This window comes from Bacillus rossius (assembly GCF_032445375.1).
Source record: "Bacillus rossius redtenbacheri isolate Brsri chromosome 4 unlocalized genomic scaffold, Brsri_v3 Brsri_v3_scf4_2, whole genome shotgun sequence".
NCBI classification, from domain to species: Eukaryota; Metazoa; Arthropoda; class Insecta; order Phasmatodea; family Bacillidae; genus Bacillus; species Bacillus rossius.
This window is the reverse complement of record NW_026962011.1, coordinates 26,719,879-26,747,757: the sequence shown is the minus strand read 5'-3', so window position 1 is coordinate 26,747,757 and position 27,879 is coordinate 26,719,879. Positions and strand designations below refer to the sequence as shown.

The 27,879-nt window shown below is 38.0% G+C and overlaps 1 protein-coding gene across 1 annotated transcript in view; it reads left to right on the top strand.

Moving 5' to 3' along the window:
• The window catches only part of LOC134541768 (ABC transporter G family member 20-like), a 122,746-nt gene that overhangs the window by 78,818 nt on the left and 16,049 nt on the right, over positions 1-27,879 (top strand). Inside the window, exons 5-13 of the mRNA XM_063385431.1 lie at positions 255-409; positions 5,858-6,059; positions 7,660-7,794; positions 10,415-10,525; positions 11,762-11,865; positions 15,141-15,345; positions 24,126-24,303; positions 26,668-26,783; positions 27,622-27,692. Coding sequence (XP_063241501.1) covers positions 255-409; positions 5,858-6,059; positions 7,660-7,794; positions 10,415-10,525; positions 11,762-11,865; positions 15,141-15,345; positions 24,126-24,303; positions 26,668-26,783; positions 27,622-27,692 — 1,277 coding nt within the window. The remainder of the gene's footprint in view (positions 1-254; positions 410-5,857; positions 6,060-7,659; positions 7,795-10,414; positions 10,526-11,761; positions 11,866-15,140; positions 15,346-24,125; positions 24,304-26,667; positions 26,784-27,621; positions 27,693-27,879) is intronic.

The following is a 27,879-nucleotide window of genomic DNA, read 5'->3' as shown; positions in this document are numbered from 1 at the left end:
GCCTGGCAAAGGTTTAAGGGCCACTGAACGATACAAATAACCTTTATCAAGACCAATTACTGGCAGTTGATTCCCCATTTACTTTCTCAAGAAAAGTACGGGAGGAGGTTTGGAGAAGTAATTTTTCTGGAATATATAACGTAATGTATGTTATATAAAGAATATTCGAGAGTTGCCCTTATGGTAGCACTACCACATTGTTTACATGGTAAGTAGAAAACCGCGAGGAAGTTGCAGTTCTGTTGTCTGTGCAGGAAACGGCGCTGTTTCCCGAGCTGTCCATCAGGGAGACGATGTTGTACTTCGGTTGGATCTGCGACATGAGCACGCCGCAGGTGGAAGATCGCCTGGAATTCCTGCTGCACTTCTTAGATTTGCCAGATGCCGACCGTGTCGTCAAAAAGCTGAGGTGAGCGCTCTCAGACAGGCTGCAGCAGTCAGGTTCTGGGCTCGTAGGCTCTCGACCCTTTCTAGTTACCAAAGATCTCTCCCCAACTTAGCCCTTTGGCATACCCCTGGAAAACCAGCTGCACTTCCTGGACCTAATGCACATAAACTCCATCTTCAAGAAGCTGAGGCCAAGCTGCAGATATCTGGCTCTAGACTCGGCTTTGAACACCAACTTGTTGCCAGTGAACTGCCTTCCCTGAAACCCCTTTGCCATACTCCTAGACTTCTATCTGCACATCCTGAGTTTGCCACATGACGACCATGTGGTCAATAAGCTGTAGTGAGCGCTCTTAGCAGACTACAGAAGTCTGGCTATAAGCTCGTAGGCCTTTTATCTCACCTTGTTGTAAGGCCAGTGTGCCCTCTGAGCCCTTTGCAATACGCCTGGACTTCCTGGACGTGCAGCATGATGAATGCATCATCAAGAAGTTGAGGTGCGCGCTCTCTGGCCTGGTATGCTATCCACCCCACCTTGTTGCCAGTGAACTGTTATTTCTGAGCTTTTTTGGTATACCCTAGACTTACTTCTGCACTTTTTGGACCTACCGCAAGCCAACCGCATCCAGGGCCGTCGAGAAGCGGGGAGGGAGGGCTAACAATCTACGGGGCCCAGACACGAGAGAGTCCCGAGCATTAGAGGGGCCCGGTCACATATCAAAACTTTCCAGTGCGTGGTTTTACCCTGATGTTGGGACGAAAATTACAAGTCTGTAAATCAGAAGTTATGTGATATGCCTATATAACATTTACAGCCCTGGCCCCTGTACTTTTGTACAAGAAAATATGCCTGGAAGAAAGTTCTGATAACCAACAAAAAATATCTTTAAGATATTTTGTTTCATTTTAGAATAGGAGGAGTTTTGGTTATCGCTATGTGGCGTGATGTTAAAAACCTGATAATGCAATGAAAAATCTGCCCGCCACGACAAGTGGATGGTGTGCGAGGGAGATTTTTTTTTTTCAAAATTATGAGCGGGACAGTTTCTGTTGCAGCCAGCTCAGATTTATCTACGCTTTTTAATTTGTCTACCGTTTTCATTCAGTTTTAGCGTATTATAGTGGGCACATCTCACATAAACAGTTGATGTAGTATAATCGTTTAATTGGAGTATTTATTGAATGACCTGTAACTGTAAGTACAGAGATCCGAAATCCCACATAAGAAACAGTGGTGTGTATCACTGAACATACTAATAATAAATAGGGTAGCTTAAAATTATTACATGACATATGAAATATACAGCATGTCTAATTTTGTTCGGAGTTAGAATATAATGAGGTATTTTCTTTTCTTCTAAACAGAAAACCAAAGCTCAACTCCCAGTTAATATTGTCACAAGAAACTTTAAAAAAATTACTTCTTACTTAAAATAATGTCTACTAAAATACCGACTGCGTGTGTAAAAATAAAAAGCCAAACAGAGAGAATTGCTCAAGGTTTAATGGTTTGAATTGGGCTGCTAATAAAAACAACAATCTGAGTTACAGTTATGCAACTATCATTTATTAGTGGCAATAAATTTCACAAAGCTAGATTGAAACATTTCAAAGGCAGTGCGCTGAATTTTCAATCGCCGACAAAGCACTGATTTAATTGCTAAAATATAATATTAAAATAAATGCATATTAAATATCCTACCATATGGTAATCATGAAATATAACAATTCGTATTGTTGCGAATGCAGGACTACGACAAACACCAGGTTCGGAGCTGGCTGTCAGCCCTGCACGGCGACTGGAATCACACGCTGTGTCACGTGCTGTACACTGACGTAAGGCATGCCACGCGTGCCTGGCCAGATTACAAGGGTCGTCACTACCCCCTCCACACCTCCGCATAAACCTGCATCGTCCTGCCCCGGTGCTGTCATCTGTCGCTGAACGGCCTTGGGAATTCCGTGGGCCGCCAAGCGGAGTAGCGGTACTGGACGCCGGCCTTCTGGACGGTTCAGGCTTCGGTGCAGGATGATGCAACTCGTCACAGCCACTCTCGTCGGTTCGAGAAGGGCGCCTCGATTACTTAAGCAGCGATGCCGGCCTCCGCGGGATTTCCGAGCTGATTCCGAGTAAAGGGAAGTGCAAAATTGGCGAAGAGGGTAAGAGGACAATCCCTCCCCTTTTTTTTGTGAGTGGCACGATGCGGAGTTCGACTGAATCGCAAGAGTCTGTGTGTGTGTGGACAGGTGCGAGGTAAGGGGCGAACCACTGTTGAGCCTAGCTCCAGTGTGGAGTGCAAACCGAGGAACTTGACAGACATTGAGTGACCTGAAGAATAAATATTTTTAAGTGCCAGTGATTTGTGATCGGATACACAATTATTTATTATTAATCTATAAATATAAGTAATAAATAAAACTGTAATAAAACTTATGTAGGCTATCCCTTACGAACCAAGTTCTTCCCACATTATAAATCGTAACATTTTGATTTCAGAAGTGGGATAGCAGTATCAATATAATTTACAAATAGTCAATAAAGAATTGAAACAAAAAAAAATATCATTTAATTTTTAGTTTTTAAAATTAGTTTTAGGAACTGTAGTTAGTTTTGAGTAGGAAATTAGGTTAGCTCATAGTTGAAGTTATAGCATAGTAGAGGACAGTAGTGAATGGCTGCCAACGAGCTCCAAAAAATAATGGATTTCTTGGCCGAAATGAACAATAAAGTGGAAAGTAACTATTAGGAGATGAAGGAAAATTTGAGAGTAATCAAGAAGAGATGAAGAATAAAATTGATAATAGCCAAGAAGGGATGAAGAAAAAAATGGAAAATATTCAAGAAGATATGAAGAATGAAATAAAGAACGGCCAAGAAGAGACGAAGAATGCTATGAAGACAGAGATAGAGGATATCAAAAGAACCAAGAATAAATAAAGAAGATCGACGAAAATAGCACCCGGTGAGAAGGCAAAGTGTAGTGTTTGGAGCAACATCTAGCAGAACATGAATAAATAAACTCAAGCAGTCCACCGAACAGCGAGTAGCAGCGGTAACTGAAGAGTGGTGTGGGATGATCAAGGAGGCTACATCTGCTACGAAACGGAGTAGTTCTTCCGGAGACATGAATGTGGAAGGCGCAACTGGTCACCCAAAATTCAAATCACCCACCTTTGATGTGGAAAGTGGGCCCAGCAGCACAGATGCTTTGTTGCCCACATCATTGTACTAATCCAACATTTTGGTGATAGTAGCTCCCTTTGGTGAGCCACCGCCCTGGCATATCGTGTATAGTGCGTGTTGCCTGCTTGTCATACAATTAGGACCAAGAGTCCGAATTTTACCAACATAATTTGCGAAAATGGCGTTTCTGAAAGTGTTTGACTGGGCGATATTTATTTGTTCAGTTACTATGCCCTTGTTAGCAGATTTCCAGGAATAATGTACCACTCATTATAAAATAATATATGTGATAAAAGCTAAAACAATTTTCCACCTGCCTGAGTCATCAACTCCAAATATTTTCCTACTTCTATGCTGAATTCGAAAATAATACAAAATCTTCATCTAATTTCAAGTGTGTAAATAAGTATTTGACAAAAGTCTTTGATATTAATTTATTTTATTATTATTATTTTGCCCAATGTTAACATTTTAAAAATAATTAGCATCAATTTAAATTTGTAACTGTTGGGTAGGCGCCTGGTTTTATATAATTAGCATTACCTAATATCCACTTGAATAAGAGTTCAGCCCACCTACGGACATACGAAATGCATTCTACAGAATTGTTTTAATGAAAATAATATGCTTTAATAATATTAGTATGATTATTTTATAATTATATAATATATAATATGTCTCGAAAAAGTCAAATGATGGTTGTTCCAATCGAGTGGAAGAGAGATAGATGCGGCGCAAGCGTACAATGAGCGTAACGGGACACAGCGTAACGGGACACTTTTTCGTGCGTGCAGCCGGCGTTCATTTCACTAATTCGAATAACTTATTCATGTTGAGGTGTAAGAGTATAATTATGAAGTCTTCGCGATAGTCCATGAATTTTCCTTCGTCCCGGCCTATGAATTATTTAGTCAAGGATGCAATTAAAAAAAAACAAAGAAAACAAAACGGGACATATTCAAAAGTTATATTGGTATATTTTGTCCATTTCTTTTAATATTATATTTGAAATAAGTTACGTCCTCTTTTAAGTTTTGTGATTTCAGTTGTGTGTGACAGACACCCCCCCTTCCCCCCAACCATTCAGGAAGATCGCAACTCATCAATTACCACGCAGAAGTCTGAAAGGGAGGAAGAGAGAAAGAGACTGAAAGAGAGACAGAAAAAAAAGTTGTTACTTTTGAATATGTCCCGTTTTGTTTTCTCTGTTTTTTTTTTTTAATTGCATCCTTGACTAAATAATTCATAGGCCGGGACGAAGGAAAATTCATGGACTATCACGAAGACTTCATAATTATACTCTTACACCTCAACATGAATAAGTTATTGTTACTTTTTTTTCTGTCTCTCTTTCAGTCTCTTTCTCTCTTCCTCCCTTTCAGACTTCTGCGTGGTAATTGATGACTTGCGATCTTCCTGAATGGTTGGGGGGAAGGGGGTATGTCTGTCACACACAACTGAAATCACAAAACTTAAAAGAGGACGTAACTTATTTCAAATATAATATTAAAAGAAATGGACAAAATATACCAAAATAACTTTTGAATATGTCCCGTTTTGTTTTCTTTGTTTTTTTTTTAAATTGCATCCTTGACTAAATAATTCATAGGCCGGGACGAAGGAAAATTCATGGACTATCACGAAGACTTCATAATTATACTCTTACACCTCAACATGAATAAGTTATTCGAATTAGTAAGTTTGGTTATTCTAATATTCACAATTAACAACATTGTCAGTGATTGATAATTTCTTTTTATTATTTTTTGTTAATATCTTTAAAGTTAATCTAACAGTGAATTGCATATTTGTTTTTGACAGCATCACAAAATTTCAATATTTTCAACCTGGCATAATTATTACCTGTAGAAAAGCATATATAATCTAGTATATTCCCTAGATATAAAACATGCTTGTTACGAAAAAAAAATTATAGTCAATCTTTGGTTTATGACTCAGGACACAAAATTCAGGAAATAATGATTCATATAAATACTTGTTACGTGGAAAAAGAGTACAAATTATATGATTATTCATAGGTGACAACACAAAACACTGATGAGAACTCGTGTGCACAGATACAGAAATTTGGCTTTAATTATATTTTATAAATACATGCCTAATGAAGTTTTATCATATTAAGAACTAAATTTCGTAAAGTTAACGAGATGTTACTGTAACGTGCACAAACAAATATAGAGCTGTGTCTCAATGATAATGATGAGGAAGAATTGCTTCGAGATGGCAGTAGTCGATAGTGAGGGGGTGTGGCGTGCTGATGCGCAGCGGCGGGCAGAAGCGGCGAGTGTCCCTTGCTGCGGCACTGCTGCACGACCCCGAGCTGCTCATCCTGGACGAGCCCACAGTGGGGCTGGACCCTCTGCTCCGGCACAGCATCTGGCAGCACCTGGTGGAGCTGGCCAAGACCGGCAGCAAGACCATCATCATCACCACTCACTACATCGAGGAGGCACGCAACACCAGCACGGTGAGCAGCTAGCATGAATAGTCCCTCACATCCCTGGTCTCCTACTTTCTGGCCCAATACTCAGGCACAGCATCTACGAGCACCTAGTAGTGCTGGCCAAGGCCGGCAGCAAGACCATTTATTATCTTTACAACGTCCTTCATCAAAGAGGTGTGCAATGCCAGCATGTTGAGCAGCTAGTGTGTGTAATCCCTCACATCCCTAGCCTCCTAACTCCCTGGCCCACTGCTCTGGGACAGCATCTGGCAGGACTTGGTGGAACTAGCCAAGACCGGCGGCAAAAACATCATCATCATCATCACCTCACACTACATCAAGGAGGTATGCACACAAGCACTATGATAATATAGTGTAGATAGTCCCTCACACACCTACTCTGCTAGCTCCCTGACCCACTGCTATGGCTAGGTACTGGCAGCCACTAGTAGAACTGTCTAAAACCAGGAACAAAACCATCATCACCACACACTATTTAGAGGATGCATGCAACATCAGCATGGTGTGCAGCTAGTGTATGTAGTCCTTCACACCTCTAATTTCCTATCGCCCTGACTCACTGTTCTGGCACAGCATCTTGCAGCATCTGGTGGAACTGTCCAAGACCAGCAGCAAGACCATCATCATCGCAATGCACTATATAGAGAAGGCATGCAATATCAGCACGGTGAGCAGCTAGTGTAGGTAGTCCCTCACACCCGGGTTTCCTAGCTCCCTGACTCACTGCTCTGGCACAGCGTCTTGCAGTATCTGGTGGAACTGTCCAAGACCAGCAGCAAGACCATCATACATACCCACTACATAGAGAAGGCATGAAACGTCATCATAGTGAGCAGCTAGTGTAGGTAGTCCTTCACATCCCTAGTCACCTAGTTCTCTGGCCCTCTACTCAGGCACAGCCTTGTTGATTCCCTTGGAAACATAGAATGGACTGCAAACCTTCTAGTTAGGCATGAGTCTCTAGTAACATACAGTATCTGAAAGGTAATAACACTTACTTAATTGTATTGGTAATAACTGCTTAGCTTCACTAAGCAAGCTATCGTAGTAAAAATTTTAGGGTTACAGTTTAATATTAAATTAGGAGTGTACCATGAGGCCTACAGAGTCATAATATCTACTATTTTTTGGATTTAAAACTTTTAAAGGTCTAAAACCCACAATATGAATGAGAGATAAGCACCTTATTTAGCAAATAGTATGGAGAAAACTGTAAGTAGCAAATCTTATTTATTTAAACTTAATTTTATTTTGTATATCTCAAATGTTATACAATAGGTCACAGTGGTTTCTTAAAACAAGTTTCATTGTATCATCCCTGAAAATAATTCAATTTGTTGAGGTGTTTTCTTTCAATCCTATCATCATTGCGATGTACTCTAGTGATATGCTAGGAGAATATGTTGATTAGGCAAATTTGCCCGTAATTGCCTACCTTTTAAGAGATTCCACAGATTCAAGACACATGGGTACTGATCCGATCAGTGAATAGACCTTTATGCCTGCCAAGTAACCTTACTAGTCTGCTACTAACGAGTAAACGACTGTTGAAGGTATGTCAGAGTTATGGACGTGTGCCAAAAGGTAACGTGGATTTTTGCAGATCGGGCTGATGAGGAATGGCAAACTGCTGGCGGAAGACACGCCTGATGCCCTCCTGGCGAGGCACGGCAGAGCGACCCTCGAGGAAGTGTTCTTACAGCTCAGCGAGAGACAGGAACAGGAGAATCTGCTGTCGGTAAGCGTCCATTCTCCACTTGTCCTCTCCGAAACTGTTACTTACAGCAAACTCAGGTACACGCATTTCCTGTACCTGCAGCCCTGTGTTAAAAAAATCCCTTTTTAATATTATAAATGCGAAAGTGTTTTTGTCTGTTTGTCCTTCCCAACAACGGAGCAACAGATAGAAAATATTTTTTGCATTAGGGTTTTTTATGGGTCGGAGAGTGAAATATAATACATATAATTTTTTAATTCCATCCCTAAGAGAGTGATAAAGGGGCAAATTCAGTTTTATAAAAGAAAATTCTATGAGGTAGGCCATAGATACACAAAAAGTGAGTTTGGGTCATTTCTCTATGTCCGCCTCACGATATTGTAGTAAGGGGCGGCGTACGGGTCTGTCCTAATCCTATCCCTAACCAAAGCAGGCAGTCGCCTAAAACTGAGCCTGAGCACAAATATTAGCAGAGTATAATGATAAGAGTGACATAGGACTTGCAAAAAACAAAGCACTTTAAACTTCAATAACATTTACTAGTCTCAAAAGAATACTACATTTACACACCAGTATGGTAATTCCTAGTATGACTAGATAATTCTGGTACACCATGTTAATAGTACTGCAGCATGACAAAAATTTAACAATGAAAATAGGCTACATCACTTTTCATGACAAATAGAGCTCAACAATACTTAACATCCATTAAAAAGGAGACAAAAAATAGCTAAAAGAAAATATATGTACATACACAAAGAGCAAATATTTTTAATTAGTGTAAAATGAGTTCATAAAATTTATAATCAGTATGTTGAAGCACTTAAAGAAATAAATGTAACAGACATTCTTTTACACAAACCATTGGGCCTGTTGATTTAACGAAGAAAAAGTCAAGCAATATTCACTATAATATTTATAGCTGCCGAGACTAGAGCACCAGATAAAAAGAAGCACTCAACTGTTGCGTTAAGATAGCTGATAAAGAAAGTTCAGCCCTAAAAATGCTCGTTGATTACCAAGTCACCTTGGCTGGCAAAAATTACGAAAATTGCATTATAGTCCTCGTTTATTATGTAGGTAGCAAAGTATGTCAATAGCACCAACACCTGCGTGTGTAGGCCATGTCACACTCCCTCCTTGGTGCTGCTGAAACTACATATAACCTGTCCAACTGTCTTACAGTGGCCATTGAAAGCAAAACTTAGCAATTTCACCGGCTGAGGTATATCACACATCAAATGTGTAAGTTAATTTTCCCCAAAAATTGTTATATGGGCCGAAAAGGTAAAAACCAAATCGAAACTGCGAAGAAGTTTAGGTTGAGCTATAGCTTGCCCAAGTGAAAGTTCATTACCTTGCCAAAAAACGTTAACTGTCCAGCAATCCACTTGTTATTTGAAAATGCAACACACAGATGGTGCTCATAACCAGAAAATCCTTTTTAAGCAGCAAAGTTCAAATGTTGCCTACAGTCCAAACAAAATGTGTGTTGTGAATTACGGTACTTAGGTGTCAAAATACTTAGTAAATTTTAGATTAATGGCTTAACAAAATATCTAAGTCCTTTCAAAGTATGTGCGCAAAGGATTTATTGTGTGTTAAGCAAAGTTAAACTGCCTTTCGGCGCACCACACGCGCATTTAACAGCCCGATAATAAGCTGAAGGGTAAGCTATTTCCAGGCTTACTTGAAAAGTTAAAGCTGGGGAGAATGCTGCTGATTCTGTAGTTGTCTATGTGGTCGAAGTCGTGAAGTCCGTGGCCGTGAAAACAGCAGAGCAGATCTCTGTTTGAGAGGTAGAGCCAGGGTTGTCAGTCACCATGCAGAGCTTCAATTCGTAAATGTTATGTCATATATGGGAGGCTGTGTCCTGTGAATTAATAGATTATTTTGAATTTTAATTATTATTGGCCCACATAATTTTAAGATTTATCTATAAGGACTTAGTTCGAAACACTCCCTCTCCTAACTGGTGACTACGTTTACTAGATTTAATACATTAGCACAATTAAACTTGTAAGTTGATTGGTTAACTTAATTGGTCGCAATACATAGTGGTGAATTGTATGTTTTTTTAGATTATTCAAAGGTATATGAAATGTTAATTTTTAAAATTGAAACTGTAAGTTATTTTTAGTTAATAGAAGCCATAAGCTAGTTTGACTCCCAAAATAACCGTCATGTAGAAGACGTGCTACAAATATAGTTATTAAGTAATGTAAAAACTTTCGCATAAGTGCTCTACAGTTGTCATTAGTTAAGTTTCGTATGAAAGTGATTTGAAAGTATTGTGAGGAATCCAATCTATTCTTCTTATATTAATTTCATTTTATTACATTTGGTGGAGGCACCAGGTAAGCATATCACAACGTATTTAAACTCCCATATTGTTGTCAAATTGTGTTAGCATGTTTGCTATCAGCAGACTTTTATGTTTATGTTTTTAACCAAATTGATGACTATTCACACAATATAAACTGCCTAAGACATTTAAATTACTTTAACCTGTTTAGTAAATGAGTTTTGTGTTAGTCAGCTAATAGCATTGCGAAGTAATTTCCATTACATGTTAAGGGAAAAAGATGTTTTGACTTGAAGATGAATTCCGGTCAGGACATGACGTGTTGCACCATTCCAGATTGCGAACGACGCAAGGAACAGGAAACCAGAGACTGTCAGCGGAGACTTGCAACCAGTGAACAGCGAGCTCTCTCCACATCACGGAGTTGAAGACCATATTACTTCAAAGGTCAGCTCTCACTTTTTGTGTATGTGAAACTCAATAGCGTTCCTTCTATATCCGCACACAGATTAAATATTCTATTTAAGCTTACAATGCATATTTTAATCGTTCATCGTAAAATTGTACTATACTGAAATGTACAGCACACTTTTTTGAATGTAAATAAATGTCATGTTTCGTAAACAGCAAAAAAAAAAAAAAAAAAAGTAACTGCGCCAACCAACTATACACACTCTGCGATATTTTTAATGTCATTTTGATATGCGTTACGATACAGTTGTGAATTCAGTGATAATAAATAATTTTCCGATGAGATGTACGTCTATTCGGTTCGAGGTAACAGCAAAAAAATGTTTTAGATATCTTAGTTTTAAGAAATTGTTACTTACAATGGCATAAAAATGACAGAAAATTATAACAATGTGTGCTGAATTGGCAGTGAAGCAGGTGGGAAAGGGGAATGGTAGTGCCCCAGAGGCAGCCGTGCTGACTCACGAGGACTCGCTTGCTAATTCAAAATAGTGCGAAGCACACAGGTGTATGTACAACCCCCTCGGGTTCTCTGCCTGTCGTGTTAGGGCTGACCCTCATGTCTGATGGCATGGTTCGCCTGGCTGGCCTCACCTCCAGTGCCGGCTGTGTTCTGAAAAGCATGAGATTTTGAATTACAGCTTAAATAATTTAACAAAATTTTTCTTTCTTCTTAATTTAAGTGGGCTGGCTGGCAGCCCGGTGGGAAACGACTAAAGACGCCCCCGAAACAAACAGCACCACCGAAACCAATGCGGACAGCAATGTCCAAAGGCCCCCCCCCCCCCCCGCATGATAGACTCTTTTCTACTCTGTCCAACTCTTCCTCCAGATCCATCCTTCTGTTTTTCCCGTAAGCCTCCTGCTTGATACTAATGCACGAAATTTTGCATCCCGCATGTCAGAGCCCAGGGTTTTCCCTGTGTCTATGCAGGATTTACCTGGGCTCAACTTATCTAGTTTTAGTCTAGTATAGTCAGTGAGGGGAGTTTGTCATGGCGCCAATCGCTGCCATGGCTGGCCAATCCCCTCCTAGCACACGATGCATGCTACCCCTCCTGCATGGCTAATACCCTGCATGATTAGAGCGTATGGGCTTCGGCCTGAGACGCACTTAGTCTCCCTCCCTAACCCGGAACCCTCCCCAACACACTTAGTTTTAATTTAGGTTAGCAATTAGAAAAAAAATCAATAAATGTCGCTTGTTCCCAGGACGGCGAGCCGAGGCGGCCCAAGGACTGCTGTGGGCTGGTGTCTGTGGGGGCCATGCGAGCCCTCATGAAGAAGAACTACCTGTACATCTGGCGGAACCCTGGGTAGAGCCACATTACATTCTTGGGCGCATGAGGTCAACAAACATTCATGGTCAATTATACTGATGGCCAATTCCACAACGGGAAGTTCAACAGGATGATGTCTAAAGCGCATGCGTGTTTCTGCTGTACCCACGAGCTGAAGTCGTCCAGATAGGCGAAATTAACCTGTATATATTAGCTTACATGAACATCGAGGGACATACCAAGCTTATCGGTGTGCCAAATAAATTTTCTTTATATCGAAACTTTTTCTGGAATACATTTTGTAAACTTCAATAGTCACAAAAAGTAATCGAAAACTTTTCTGTGCGATTTAATCCTGGGATTAAATAGTTGATAACTTAATAATTTCAGTTCCACATTATCGGATGTATTTAGCTCAACGATTCGTGTGTGGTTTGGACGAAAAAATTTATAGATTTGTTTCTTACCATAAATGAATTTTTGTTTACATCTTCCTATATAATATATTATTGCATTTAAACACTACAAGTAAAGCAAATTATATTATCAATGGCGTAACTTTAATCTGTAGATCAGTGTGTTGGGTTAGTTATTTTACGCTCGTTAAGCTTATAAAATTTAATTTTTACTTATAGAAAATAAATGTTATAAACACAAACGAAGGCATTTATTGGGAATATGTGAATACCTATATGTATGTGCATATGAATAAGAATCTATGCTTCTTATTTTTAAAATACAAATGTACAGACTTATTTCAAGCTTGATGAAATTTTGCACACATGTAAAAAATTACTGAATATTTCTAATTTAAAAAATAATGACGATCATTTCTACATGCGATTTACAAAAACCACTCCAACCTATATTCCTACCCCTAAAAAAAGTAATTTTGGTACATCTTGATGAAAATGCGCAAAATTGAGACTCAAGATAAGATCTATAGCATTGGTTACATCTGATTATGAAAAAAAAAAATTCTCCAATTATCCATCCACCAGTAGTTTTAATTTCTGAAATAAAACATTACATTTTTGTATTCGAAATACTCTCTCTTAAAAATAAGAAGCGTAAAGCCTGAGCAATACCGGGTACTTTAGCTTTAAGGTGTATTCACCTCTGCCCAATATGCTGTAAAATACATATTTGTTACAACAGTTATGTAAACAAATTTTAGTAATTTTTGTAGATTTTTTTCATAATAGTTGAGAGTAGACAATCAAAGAGAAAAATAAGTTCTAACGCACGTACATAAGTTTACGCTTTTTTAATTTTAAATAGGCGTACAAAGAATGCCATTAAATTTATTCTAGTAGTTATACCTAAAAAAATGGACTTGCTCCCCTGCATTGTCTATTATTTTTAAAGAAACTTAGTCATCTATACTAATATTATAAAGCTGAAGAGTTTGTTTGTTTGTTTGTTTGTTTGAACGCGCTAATCTCAGGAACCACTAGTCCGATTTGAAAAATTCTTTCAGTGTTGGATAGTACATTTATCGAGGAAGGCTATAGGCTATATTATATTATCAATAACATTAGGGATCCTTACTAAAAGTCCAATAAGGTAACCCAAGGTGTAAAAAAATGACCCGAAAAAATCCTTACACGGCGTGCGCTGCGAAACCTATTGATTATAGAACAACACAATGTACTACCACTTTGCAGAACATATAATTGTCTTCAAAAAATATAGCGTAACCATATGTCTAACTATTGTAGTTATCTCACAATTAGTGTTTTCTTTTATTTTTTTAAATAATTAAAATGCCGTCGCTTCAAAAACTCTTTATTGTGTACATTGTTATTAATCCTTATCAAAATAAATTACTGCATATTCAAGACGAATTCAATACCTTTCTAGAACTTTTTGAGTTATTCTATTCGGACGTTTCATTCAAAAGATATCGCGATATTTAAAATGTAAGTATTAGTGTTGTAGCCAAATAAGTATTAAGTATTGCACGCGCATGCATGATGTGGTGGGCTCGCATGAGGGGCGAGGGGGCGGGTGCCTCTGTGATATATATATATATATATATATATATATATATATATATATATAATATGATTATATATATAAATTTTAATAGTTTTCATTTTCTGACAGGCAGAATTGTTCACATGGTGTTGATTTGTTTTTTTATAAGTAATGTGTGCCAGATAAGTGATGATAATGGGTCAGGAAGATAATACATATGGGACAAAAAGGAGTCGTGGAATTGGCTGGAGTAAGAGTATAAAACCCTGCTTTAGATCTCAATTTTGGTTTTTAGTTTGGTTGATTGAAAAAATGGTGGTGTTTACTCATTGGTAGGGACAAAATTATATGGTGAATTGCGATATAACCAAAATAACACCAAAAAGCAAGTTAATACACCAAGTGGACCGTTCAGCCGATTGCCACGGGTAAACAGAAAATCATATGTCATAGACATATAAACAGTATATTGCGTGTCATTTTGCCTATGCCCACCACACTGTCATATGGCGCTACCCATTTGGCTTTAACTCGCGGACAATATATCACTCTGTGTTCAGCCCGGGTGACGCCGGGGATTGCAGCAGGTATTAAATAAAAAACAGTAAACAGCACAGTAAATTAACATTATTCCCGGTAGTTGATTTTTTTTAGTATGAAGAAGAAACGTAACTGTGTAAGTATTTACGCAACCATTCCTAATATGTTACAAGAGGATAGTTTTATTTCTCTAAATATTTGTCATGTAGTGCTGAAGTCAAAATATGGTTCGTTATTCATATACAATTTAATAAAATGAAACAAATTAAATGGTAAAATATAATATGGCATGATTTCAAAGATTTAATTGCAGACAGTAAGTCCTATAGCTAACGTTGAAGATGAGAAACCAAAATTAAGAAGGTTTATTGTACATTTTGACAGGTAGACAAATCATCAATTGTTCCTTCAAAAATACAAGCTTTGACTAATACAGTTACTTGAAATTAAATTGTATAAGGGATCGAAAAAAAAAAGGTATTAGTATATTTTGTGTGAAAGATATCTGTTTCACTACATAGGAACCACAATTATTGTAAATAATCTTAGTGTGGAAGTATTTCGGTTACTAAAAAGGAACCATACCACTGGCCAAGCGATTGGAAGAGACCAACAGGCATGTCAGCACACTTGGTGACCAGAGAGCATATATTAGCTTGAGCAGATGAACATGGAACTGTCATAACTGTATTGAGGTACTGTTCCAGTCATGCGCAGTGTTTGTTGGAAGAATGACGAGACAAGCAGGAGTACAAGAGGCTGAACGGCGCGCCCGTCATGTTGACTTGCAGGATGATGATGTTCATCTTCGGCGTGCCGGTGTTCCAAGTGATCCTGTTCTGCCTGGCGGTGGGCGGCGACCCCTGGGACCTGCCGCTAGCCATTGTCAACCATGATGCCGACTGTAACTTCGCTGTGCCCGCCCCTCACAACTGCTCCTACGACGAGCTCAGCTGCCGCTACCTCACGCACCTCACGCCGCCCACAATCGTCAAGGTCAGAACCTCCTCAAAACCTGTTCACCTTATCTCTACCTCACAACTGCTCCTATGACGATCTCAGTTTCCACTACCTTACGCACCTCACACCACCCACAATCGTCAAGGTCAGCACCTCCTCCAAACCTGTTCACCTTATCTCTACCTCACAACTGCTCCTATGACGATCTCAGTTTCCACTACCTTACGCACCTCATGCCACCCACAATCGTCAAGGTCAGCACCTCCTCCAAACCAGTTCACCTTATCTCTACCTCACAACTGCTCCTATGACGATCTCAGTTTTCACTATCTTACGCACCTCACGCCCCTCACAATCGTTAAGGTCAGCACCTCCTCCAAACCTGCGCACCACCATCTCTACCTCACAATCGCTACTACGCAACATGAGCAAACACTTAAACATCATCTTGCTTTGCTTTCATGCAGTTTTTATACATGCCTACGCGAACATACTTGTTAATGTTCCTGCTTAGAAGGGACTATCAGTATAATATCGGAGTAGTATAGGAATGTTCCTTCTGGCACTGGAGTCGGAGTGTGGATTGTGGATGGGGTCAATGACCGACCTCCCTGAAGTCACGGTGGTCATATTGGATGACCTTGACCTTAAATATTCCTCAAAAATGACTCAAAATTCCTGAAAATTACTTGAAATTTCCCTTTTTCGAAGGAAAAAGTCCCATTTTTAGGGAAAATTTCCCATTTCCCCCGCAGAAAATCCAAAAGGTCTATATTACATCGAGAATGACATCTTTCCAAGGAAGCCCTATCATCTTGACTTGACTGTAAACTTGAAATTCCTTTATTTTGACCAAAAAATTCCAAATAAATTCCAAAAAATATAAAAAAAATGTTTTCTTCAAATGTTTAGTTACTGAACCCATCCCGGTCCTCGGTTCGATTCCGGGTGAGAGTAAACATGAAATTTATTAATAAAAAGTTTATGTAATCTTAGTTACATATTAATTTAAATTGTAAAAATTATTGACTTGTCACACCCGCCTTCTTGGATTATAGAACGTTGCACTTTGTATTACGGTCACTATCTTGATTTTGTATGACATCGTTGTATTATATATCTGTATCTTTAATGCTATAAATTCAAAGAAATATTTAAAATTTTAATAAAAATGTACTTATTTTATAGAGTTAGGAGTCTTTGGTTAGAATCAGACAAGGTCATTCTTTTAAAAATTGCGACGAATCCTTCCTCCACAGAACCATCGGCAGACTAACCTTCCACCACTAATGCCAAGACAGATATTACGCCAGCCAGTATGAAGTTATGGCAGTCATTTTGGGTCAGCCATCTTGTTGTCTGGTGGAGGTTGCCATCTCATTTTCTTCTGCTAGAGGGAGCTGTCACCATATTAGTTTAATTTTTGCACGATAGAGTGCAGAAGTATTTATTACAGTGGCGTTCACCATTTTGTCAGCCGTCTTGGCCAACATCTTGAAATTCTGTAAATTTTTAGCTAGATATTCGGGAAAATTCCAAAAATCATTAAAGAATCACTTGTTAAAAGAATGATTGATTCGATCGATATCCGTCCTTGGTTAGATCCTTTCTTGATGCAATAAAATATAATTTAAATTAAAATTACCAACAAATGACACGTTCGACAAATAGAACAACAAAATTACAAATAAAATTTTTTTCAAGAAGTTCTACAAGTACAAAAAAAAAAAGGAAACAACAAGCGTTCCTCGATGTGTTCAGTCTTCTTAGAGTGCGAAGCGAGTCCTTTGCATGCCTTGACATGTGTTTACAGGGCATCTCCACATTTCAGCCGATTAACCAACCATGTCCAATCAGTGCCTCCACACATCAAGTTGGTGGTCAGGCATGTCTATTCAGTGGCCAGGCATGTAATCGGTGACCAGTTACGTCTTGATGTAAGCTATGCATGTCAGTCGGTTGGCCAGGCACGCATATCCAGTCAGTTGGTCAGGCTAAAACGCCCAATTCGGTGGCCAGGCATGCCAAGTCAGTGGCCAGATACGTCTATGTAGTATGTAGTCAGAAACGCATGCCCAGTAGGTGGCCAGACCATCTCCAGTTGGTAGCCAGGCACATCCAGTGGGTGGTCAGAAACATCCAGTCTGTAACCAAGAGGTATTTTTCAACGATACTCGGTGAGCATTTTAAACAATTAATGTACAAAATAATGTACATAGACCAAGCGTCTCCGAACCAAGAGATAATTTTCGTCGATACTCGACTAACATTTTAAACAGATCAAGTTCAATGTCAGGCGTTTATTCCAGGCATCTCCGAACCATGAGGTCAATCATGGCCCGACCACAGACTTATCGATTAACAGAAAAAAAAATGAAGCCATTTAAATCGGAAGCACAATCGTAAGCACAATCAAAGAAAAGGAAGCACCAATGGAAGCACAATCAACGAAAAGGAAGCACAATCAACGAAAAAGAAGCACAATCAACGGAAAGGAAGCACAATCAGACTCACAATCCGCGAAAGTAACCACAGTCAAAAAGGAAGCACATTCAACTAAAAGGAAGCTCAATCGGTAGCACATTCGACAAAGAGGAAGCACTTTTGGTGGAACAACCAAAAAAAGGAAGAGCACATTTGGTAGCACAATCAAAAAAGGCAGCAAATTTGGTAGCACATTCAAGAAAAGGAAGTAGCTACATTCGTCAAAAAAAGGAAGCCCTTTTGGAAGTACATTCCAAAAAAGGAAGCACTTTTGGAAGTACATTAAAAACTGAAGCATATTTAACGAAGAGGACACACATTTGTACGAAAATTCAACTTGGTAGGTATGATCTCGTCGCCGGAATACGGCACAGAGAAACGATCTCGCCACAGGATACTATCTAGCCTAAGGGATACGATCTCAACGCAGGGGTACGATAATATCAGAGAGATACGATCTCAGCTCATGGATACAATATCACCACAGGGATTCGTTCTCATCAGAGGGATACAATTTCATCCAAAGGATACGTTCTCATCAGAGAGATACGCTCTCATCGGAGGGATACGAACTCGTTAGAAATATACGGTCTCGTCAGAGCGATACATTCTCGTCAGAGGGATACGTTCTCGTCAGAGGGATACATTCTCGTCAGATGGGTACGTTCGTGTCAGAAGGATTCATTCGTGTCAGAGAGATACTTTCTCGTCAGAGGAATACGCTCTCGTCAGAGGGATATGTTCTCGTCAGAGGAATACGATACTACAGATTTGACTACGCACATTTAACAGAAAGGACGTACATTTACACGAACGTTCAACTCAGTAGGATGTGATTCTCTCAGTAGAATACGACGCTGATATAAGTAGGTACCAACTGCTCCAAATGCCTTTGACTCCATCTGTCTTTGGCTCCACCATCTGCCACAAAATTTGGCTACAAGGAAATGACAGGACAAGGTCCCGAGGCTACAGGACTATATAAGAAAGGAAGAACATTAAACGAAAATGCGATTAAAAGGAAGCACATTTAACGAAAAGGGACGTACATCATTCGAATCAGCGGGGATACGTTCTCGCCACAGGGATACGATCCCGCTACGGGGATACGATCTTGTCGCAGGGATACGCCACAGGGATACGATCTCATCACAGGGATACGTCAGTAGGATACGATAATACAGACTATTACGTACATTTAACGAAAAGGACGCACATTTTCACGAACATTCAACTCAGTACGATGCGATGGCCAATTTCCGGTAGGCTACAATGCCTCCAACTGTCTTTGACTCCACCTGTCTTTGGCTCTAGCTGTCTTAGGTCTAACTGCTTCAGTTAAATTTGGCTACAAGGCAACTTGGCTATGAAGCTACAAGACTACGAGACAACGGGACTGTATGGCTCTAACTGCGAGAGTTAATTTATCTAATGCAAAATAAATTGTGGCAAGTAGTCCCGATTCTTGCTAACTGATGTAGTTACGTGCTGTGTTGGTAAATATTATTATTTTTTATGTGAGATGCGGGATGTTCACTCACTAACGCAAGAGGGCTTCGCTAGACATGAAGGAGAAGGAAGTTCGTTTTGCATGTTAGTGTTACTCAGCTGTCTCAAGGCATAGAAATATACTGAGCAAAACATTTTTTTTGTTTGAATTCCACCTGTAAAATATATGATTTGGTAGCACTAACCAAACGAAATTCTGAATAAATTTGCTTGCCTAATTACGAAAAATAATACATGCAGGGATATTTTTCTCAGGAATAACCAGAAACACTCGGAGAATATCAGCAGAAGTCTAACCAGAAATAGCCATGACTACACAGAGAAAACTGAAGCACGTTTTATTAAATAAAGGTCAGTGAATAAGAAAAATAGAAAATAAAAATAAAAAAATAGAAAATTACAAGCTGATTCCGTCTTGCGCCTGAACTCTATCCCTGCTTGAACACAGAAGAAGTCAAAATCTGACGGAAATTGTTTATAATTTAAGGAAGGGAAATGAGGGGAAACTAAATGAAGGCAAGACTGCAGCCTCCTCCCAGCAACCTACATGCTTGCGCCATAAGAAAAGGCACCATTCTAAAACGGTTTATCAGAGAGTTTCGCCGGTGGTGCTAAACAATAATGTCAAATAATTAATATGATAAAAATTATCATGAGGTAAATAGATAACATGCTTGATTTTTTCAGTATCAATATTAAATAACAATCACGGTCATAAGAATGGCCCAATAAATGATCAACGCCGCCCTTACGCAGGGTAATACCAAGACTCAACGTGATAAAAATAAGCGTAAACATTCATAAACATGAAAAAAATAAACAACAGCAACACTGTAAATAGAGACGTGGGAAATTTACGTGACAGTCCAAGTAAATGCAAACACAAATGTGGTCAATATAAAATGTCCTAAAAATTTATGCACAAAAGTTTCACGGCGTTAGCATTTTCTCAAAATTACATTAACTGACGTACAATATCCCAATGGCATCAAAATTATATCATGAAATGATGATAAATCTATTACACAGGAAACACAATGAAATTTCCTTTATGTTACGAATTACAAATCATAGATTATGTGAGCACTAAGCATTTTTTTAACACACCAGGGCTTAGAATATTATAAAATGCTAGTAAAAATTGAGCCTTACGGTTTGTATGTCCACAAAATATGCGACGGTGGAACAATAAGTCTTATTCAAATAACCGCAAAGACTATCTGGATAAAAATACAAAGCATACTGTAAGTGTTGAAAATTACTTAATACTCAATAGCATATTAATGGCCAATAAGTATAGCCCATCATTTAGCACACCGGGCACGTAAAAAAGAGCAAGAGATCAAACAATATAAATATGAGCATAAATACTTTAACATTATACGGCCAAATTGATCTAAAGTGAACCATTATTAGGCGGGTGACCCACAAAATGCGTAGCCAATAAAATAGTGACATCACAAAATAAAGCATAAAGCGCATCAAAAGCGTAACTCGAAAGGTTCCTCTCGGAAATATACTTTAATTGCAAACAGATGAAAACACAGAGTACCTGACGTAATTCATAAGGTAATTGAAAATACTGTTAGGGCAAATTAACAGCCATACAATGCTGGCGAAATACAATATTAGTAAGTTAAACTTCATCGGAAACTCGTGACACGCCCACACTAGACATGTCAGCAAACAAAATATTAAAATGGTACTTAAACATGCCTCAGCACACAAACTAATAAAGTCAAGATATAATTTAAAGAGCGGCAGGCGAAAGGGAATTTAAAATAAGGAAAGAAAATGCGAAAGTTACACGTTACGTTAAGGGGCCCGCCTCGTCAGGGATGTATGTGTGTTGGTGAGGCGAAATGATAAGCGCGACTAGGGTTACCAAACGTCCGGCAAAAGGAGGACATGTCCTCCTTTTTATGTATTTTTTTGCGTCCGGCGGGATTTTCCTTAATGCTCCAAAATGTCAGGCTTTTTTATAAAGTGAGATAATTCCTGCAGTTACACTCTTAAGTAAAGCGCGCGGTGCGCGGTAATACGCTGTCCGCAGAGTCACCCCACTAGTAAGTAGTTATATGACAGCTTGACAGGTAGCAGCACATGCAGAAGCACGTGTTTCAATATGCTGTATATGCGTAGATTGTTTGATTCTTTATACTGAAACAGTATTAAATGCCAACACATTGTAAAATATCGTACTCCATTGTAATTAATTCACGGCTTTTATATATATATATATATATATATATATATATATATATATATATATATATATATATATATATAGTCCATCTTTTTAGTGAAATGACCTCCTTTTGCGAGGTGAATGTCCTCCTTTTTTGTTATCAGTGTCTGGTAACCCTAAGCGCGACGCTCGCTGGTGCTTCTAGCGCGGTATCGCCTTTAAACGCAAGGCTCTGAACTGGCACGCAGTCTTCTCGTCGTCACAGAATAACTGTGAAATTTGAGCGGTGATCTTTATATTACATGGTGGAGAAATGAAAATAAAGGTATAATGCAAGTCCCTTAAGTGCTTTCAAGAATCTGTACCGGTTGTTTTACGCCTAAAAATTACTCTGAAAACATGCTTTTTGGCCACTTTAATTCTTATAAAAATACAGTTTCTAAACTTTATCCAAAATCAAAAATACTTTTCGGCCCTCAGCGAACTTTTAAATGTTTTTCGTAAACAGACCCCACTCGGATATCTTGAGTAGTTTTGAAATTGCGTTGTTTTTCCTGAAGCTCTGCGCACCGTATTTGCGCCCGGGTAGGTGGAGCCCTTAAGGGGGTGCAGCCTCCATGCATCAAGCACACTACTGACGAACGGTCCTTACACACTTGAAGGCCATGCCAAGTCGGTCGCTCCCGCCGACGTGGGTCATAACATAAGGAGCCAGGCTAAAACATAGGCCCGGGCACACTCGTACTGCGCCTGCGCAGAGACACAAGAGGGGAAACAGCAGGCACACACAAAACGAACGTGACGTCACAAAACGGAGGAGCTGGAAAGATAGGTGGGCGGGGAGGGAGGTTGGAGAGCACCCGATGTCATCGGTGGTGGAAACGTCCGCTTCGAAACAGTAGATGAGGGAGATAATATCGGCGCCATAATAGGCGAAACAACACAAAGTTTGGCACAAACTGAAAAAAAAAAAAAATTACACGTATTTTGTTTTTTATTAACTACCTTTATAAGGAATTAACAGAATTGTAAAGGTAGAGCTAGAGCTTTGAAAATGCTTCGGCCAATCATATCTATCAGTACACCCAAACATTAATAAAATGAAATTAATACCCATAGAATTGGACGGTATCTTGGAAATTTAGTTGTATTAAAAATATATGAACACCATTTTTGAAGTGAAAACTTCTATAGAAAGGTTTGGATAGGGAGTAAATTCATGTAAGGCGTCATCGATATGGTCAAGTGACGTTATAATTTTTTTATATTTCAAGGATAAAACTTAATTTATTCTATTTTTAAAGATACAAGTTTTTCATTTTATTTTTATTTTCTAAGGAAATTTTAACGTTATTGTGTGGTACATATTGCGAGTATTGGTAATTTTTTAGTAGGTAGTTAAGTTGAGGTCATGTTTTTTCTTTTGTTTATTTATTTACGTAGTGAATATCTTCAACTGTCAGGTAATTGGTTTATAAGAGATAATGTTTGATTATTTGTAGATTTAAGTTAATAATTTTTTATTCTTTCAACCAAAAAAAAACTTCATTTCTTCTAGTTTTAAAGTTACTAATGGTAGGGGCAAAACTTATATGGGTTCGCGTCACCGACACGCTAGTGATGTTAATACCAAAAATCATTTTCTTGCGTACATTTGACGTAGAAATGATTTCATATTGCAAGGTTAAAAACAAAATTTTTGAGTTTTCACTGCTGTCGACAGTCCCCATGACTGACTTTTAGTTTTTTTTTTTACGTGACGTCAAATAAATCGATGAACGTCGGCTGCACGCACGAAAAAGGGTCACGTAACGCACATTATCCCACTACGGAAGTCTCCTGTTATGCTCATTGTACGCATGCGCGGAATGGCGGAATCTCTCTTCCACTCGATTGGAACAACCATCGATTTGATTTTTCAATCATGTTTTCGTAGTTTGAATTATTAGATAATATTATGTAATTTAACGATCGTCCACCGATTTTCAGCACAATCGGTACGGTTATTTAAAAGTAATGTTGAATATTCAAATACGTTTTTAACCAACAATGGTGTTTTACAGTTACATATAATAATTCATATTACACCCGGGATCTTTTGCACAATGTTTAAAAAAAATATTGTAACACATTATAAATACGTTTGGTGTATTTGGGATGCGTATTTGTTATTAAATCGTATAATAAAAAACGAAATAATATTATTCCCTTACGGTGCTGCTATCTATGGTGATGGACGCGAACAGAACGAATCGCGCTATCTATCAACGACACGTGAACTGTTTCGTCGACTGTTTATAAAGTGAAGTGAAAAGTTAATGTGGTTTTCATTGCTTATTACAGCAACAATTTCGGCAATAAAGGTTAATTATTCTTGCATTTTAAAAATCTGATTATTAGTCTATTTTGAAGTATTTATTCTTTAATTATTAAAATAAAAATGATTCAATTTTATTCATAAAAGTATGCAATCATTTCATTAATGTTTTGTTATGACGTTGTCACGTTAAACTATCGTCCGTAAACCGACTTTACAGACAAAAAATTTTTTTAAAGAATAAAATGGAACAAACTTACTTTCGTTGTTGCACTTGACTCGGCACACCGAGATGGTCGAGTGTTGGCCGTGCTGCAGGAGTACTACGGCAGCCTGGGCGCGGCGCAGCGGGCGGTGCGGCGGGGCAGAGCCTGGGGACTGCTGCACCTCGCGGAGAACTTCACCAGCGGGCTGGTGGAGCGCGTGAACCAGGGCGAGCACGTGAGCGACGAGCTGCTGAACCAGGGCGCCGTGCACGTGGCGCTCGACATGTCCAGTGAGTTCCGACATGGGCCCGACCTCCCTCCGTAGCGTAGTCGGGTGCACACCGGCTTACGGTGCGAGGGGTTCTGAGTTCGAGTCCCAGCGTATAATGTATATTCTCATATTTGATAACGACTGGAAATTGAAGATTCAAGCTGCATATAATGATCCTTAGGCTATGGGCGAAAGCTGAAGGCCACATAACTATATAAAAAAAAAAAAATCCGACACGGCCCGACTCTTCTGTCGCCACCGATCAGTCACCAACTTATCTCAGAAGTTTTATTTATTTTCTTATTTCAACACCGAGTTTTTTCCACCCCTTGCAGTAATGGTTCATACTATCAAAAATTGTTCTAGACAAAAGTTTTATTAAAAAATTATAATATTTACAAAAAAAAAATGTGAACGGAAATTATTTTCGTATTGTATTTTAACCCCTCTTTATCCACCCCTTTCAGAAATGTTTGTTTGTATCAAAAATTATTTCAGACAAATGTATTGATGATATATATATATATATATATATATATATATATATATATATATATAAAAGGTTTAAAAACATTTTGGATGTAGTTACATATTTTTTGTCATTCAACCCCTGTTTATTCCACACCAGTAATTGTTGGTCGTATAAAAAATTATATCAAGCGAAAGTTGTAGTTGATAATTTTGGTTTTACAGTAAAACAGAACGAATTTATTGTACATGGTACGGAATTTATGATTTTTTTAAATTATACCCTTTATTTTTCATATTAACAAAAGTTGTTTCGGACAAAAGTTTTAGATAAAAATTATAAGATTAAAGTACAATCTTTACAGATTCGACGTGCCTACGAAGGAAATTATTATTTTTTGTTGTCCTACAATCCTAGTTTTTTTAACCCCTTGCAGTAATGGTTGGTCGTATCAAAAATCTATCCAGACAAAAGATCTTGTTATTACTTCTGCGAGTTAAAACATATGTGATATTTTCCATGTTATGGGAGTTACAGCAATTTATCTGTTTTTCAAAAAAATCTTCCCCATTTATACCCCTTTGGTCGGATATGGACCACTAACGAAATTGACGAAGATTTTCCATTACTAGATTTTATGTATCAATTTGGAAGTGATTTTTGGAAAATTGCTGCAGCTATCGTGTCCATAAAATTGTGATATATTAATAGATATGTAAACACATATAAACTTTTGAATTGACTATAGTCAATGGTCTATGGACCATAAAATAAAAAACTATATAAACATTTTCCAGAAGTCGCACCTTGGTAACGGCTACGATGGGTTTATTTCTCTGAAATCTACCTAAAAAGAGCGCTTATGACTCAGTACAACTTCTTTGGCAATTCAACATTGACTCGTAAGTATAACATAAGGAGTAAATTGGCAGAGAGAGAGAGAGAGAGAGAGAGAAAGAGAGAAAGAAGACAATTTTCGAAAAATAACACAGTGTAGGCTTTTTTGGCTTTCATTTCTTTTTCAAGTATTTAAGATTCCTAACCTTTTTTGTATTTATTAGAAATTTTATTATAATAAAAATAAACTAATAAACATTAATTAAAAAAATTATTACTCATTAAAAAATTACTGATCAAGATATGAATAATTATTGATCAATCAATAATGATTAGTTAACAGTAAATATTACTCACTGTTGAAATACTCACACCATACAGATAATATGTGCGTGTTACTGTTCCTTTAAACATTTCTGCCATTTGGAACATGCCAAATCTCTGAAGACACATTAAATTCATAACTGGTAGCACTATCTATGCCGGAAAGGCAAGGGCTGTCTCAACTGCGCTCTCTACGCTGCTGGTTGAACAAGGAGGAACGCGAGTGTGATGGTAACAAATAATAATTTCAAGGCATTCTCAGCTGACTGTATAGGATACCTATATCTATTTTCTTTAACAAGCGCATGTGCATACTCTGTGTTATTCTTTCGTTCATCTATTTCTCTCGGTTCATTTTTTTAAACTTTGAACGAATCATTGACCCCAGCAACGTGTAGGTACATCATAGTGCCTTCTTTATATATCTTTGGCCAAGTGCCTATTCTCTGTCCTTTTTGCGTCAGAAACGTTTCGCAACAGTGTTTCACGAAAAAGTTGCATTAAAATTCTGCCTTGAAATTTTAATCCCATTGCTCCCAAAGAAGTTTCACTTCAAAAAATAATTTGCTTACATTTAATTATCATTTTCGACTACTAAAAACTATAATCATCAGAAACCATCTACAAGGTCTCAAATAATCACCTTAATTTTTTATTCGTTGTGTATCTTGGCAAAAATGTGTTAGTATTACATCTTAAATGTTAAATCGAACATTCGCAGTGAATTGCACGTAATAAGTGTGTTTGCTCCAGACCAGCAGATCGGACAAATGCTGCAGTCGAAACTACGGACAGCGTACCAGCAGTTTGCAGAAGAGTTGTTTCGAGCCTGCAATATCAGCAGTAAAATAGCGCAAGTTCCAGTCCGGGTAAGCATCAAGCCACCACTATCTAGCCTTTGCGAAGTGTCACACAGAACTGCTAATCAGTTAAATAGTATCTTTGTTCTCTACACATGTTAAAAGCTACAAAGAGTAGATACAAATCAAAATACTAAGCTAGTTTGATGAGAGCATAATTCTGTGTTCAATAATACACTACATTAAACATTCAGAATGTTTAGACTAGATATATTTATTTTAGAAAACTTCATAATTTGTATTTACTATACATTAAAATCCCAAGAAATAGTAGATAAAAAGTCTTTAAAAATTATTTAATAAATTTAATTTTTGAAAAGAGATTCCTAGCATTACTGAGTCAAGGAGTATGAAAATTGCTTTTATTGATTTTCAGTTTGAAAAAGAGTTAGTTTTGTTAGAGGCATTTATTGGGGCAAAGTAAAAGCGTCACCTGTTCAGCGTCTGTTATTAGGTAACAAATATGGTTTGTGTTGTTAGTAATAATTTCTTAAAAACGTTAAACTGACTCATAATAGGAAAATTATAGATAAAATATGGGTTCTCCTTGTTTAGATTTCCAAGTTCTTTAACTAGTGGAAGTTCGTTTTATTTTTTCCATTTTCAGAGCCTTGATAGTTCTCTTAGGAGAGTGAGGGGAATTTCTGTCTGTGCAGAAACTAAGGCAAGAGTTGTCTGGCATGAATCAGTACTTACTATTACTAATATGTATTTTTTGTTGGGCTCAATAATGACTTTGTTTGGCTAGAGTACAAGGATAATTTACTGGCCAGACATCTATAACATGTATTCCTCAACAGGTAAGAGCTGACTACCATTAATAGAAAACCATTTGTATTGATTACAGTTTGAAGAACCGGTGTATGGAGATAGATCACCAAGTTTCCTCAACTACTGTGCCCCAGGCCTCATCCTAGTGTGAGTATCCCACATGTCTTGCATAAAAAATATATATTAAAATACAATTTTATAGCCAATCATGGCTCACATAGTTTTTTCCCCGCCAAATTATGTGACGATTAGTTAAGCTAGAAAAATTTTTCTTATATAAATAATTTAATAAATTATATTCTTATTTGTTAATATGTACATAGTTTCACGTGAG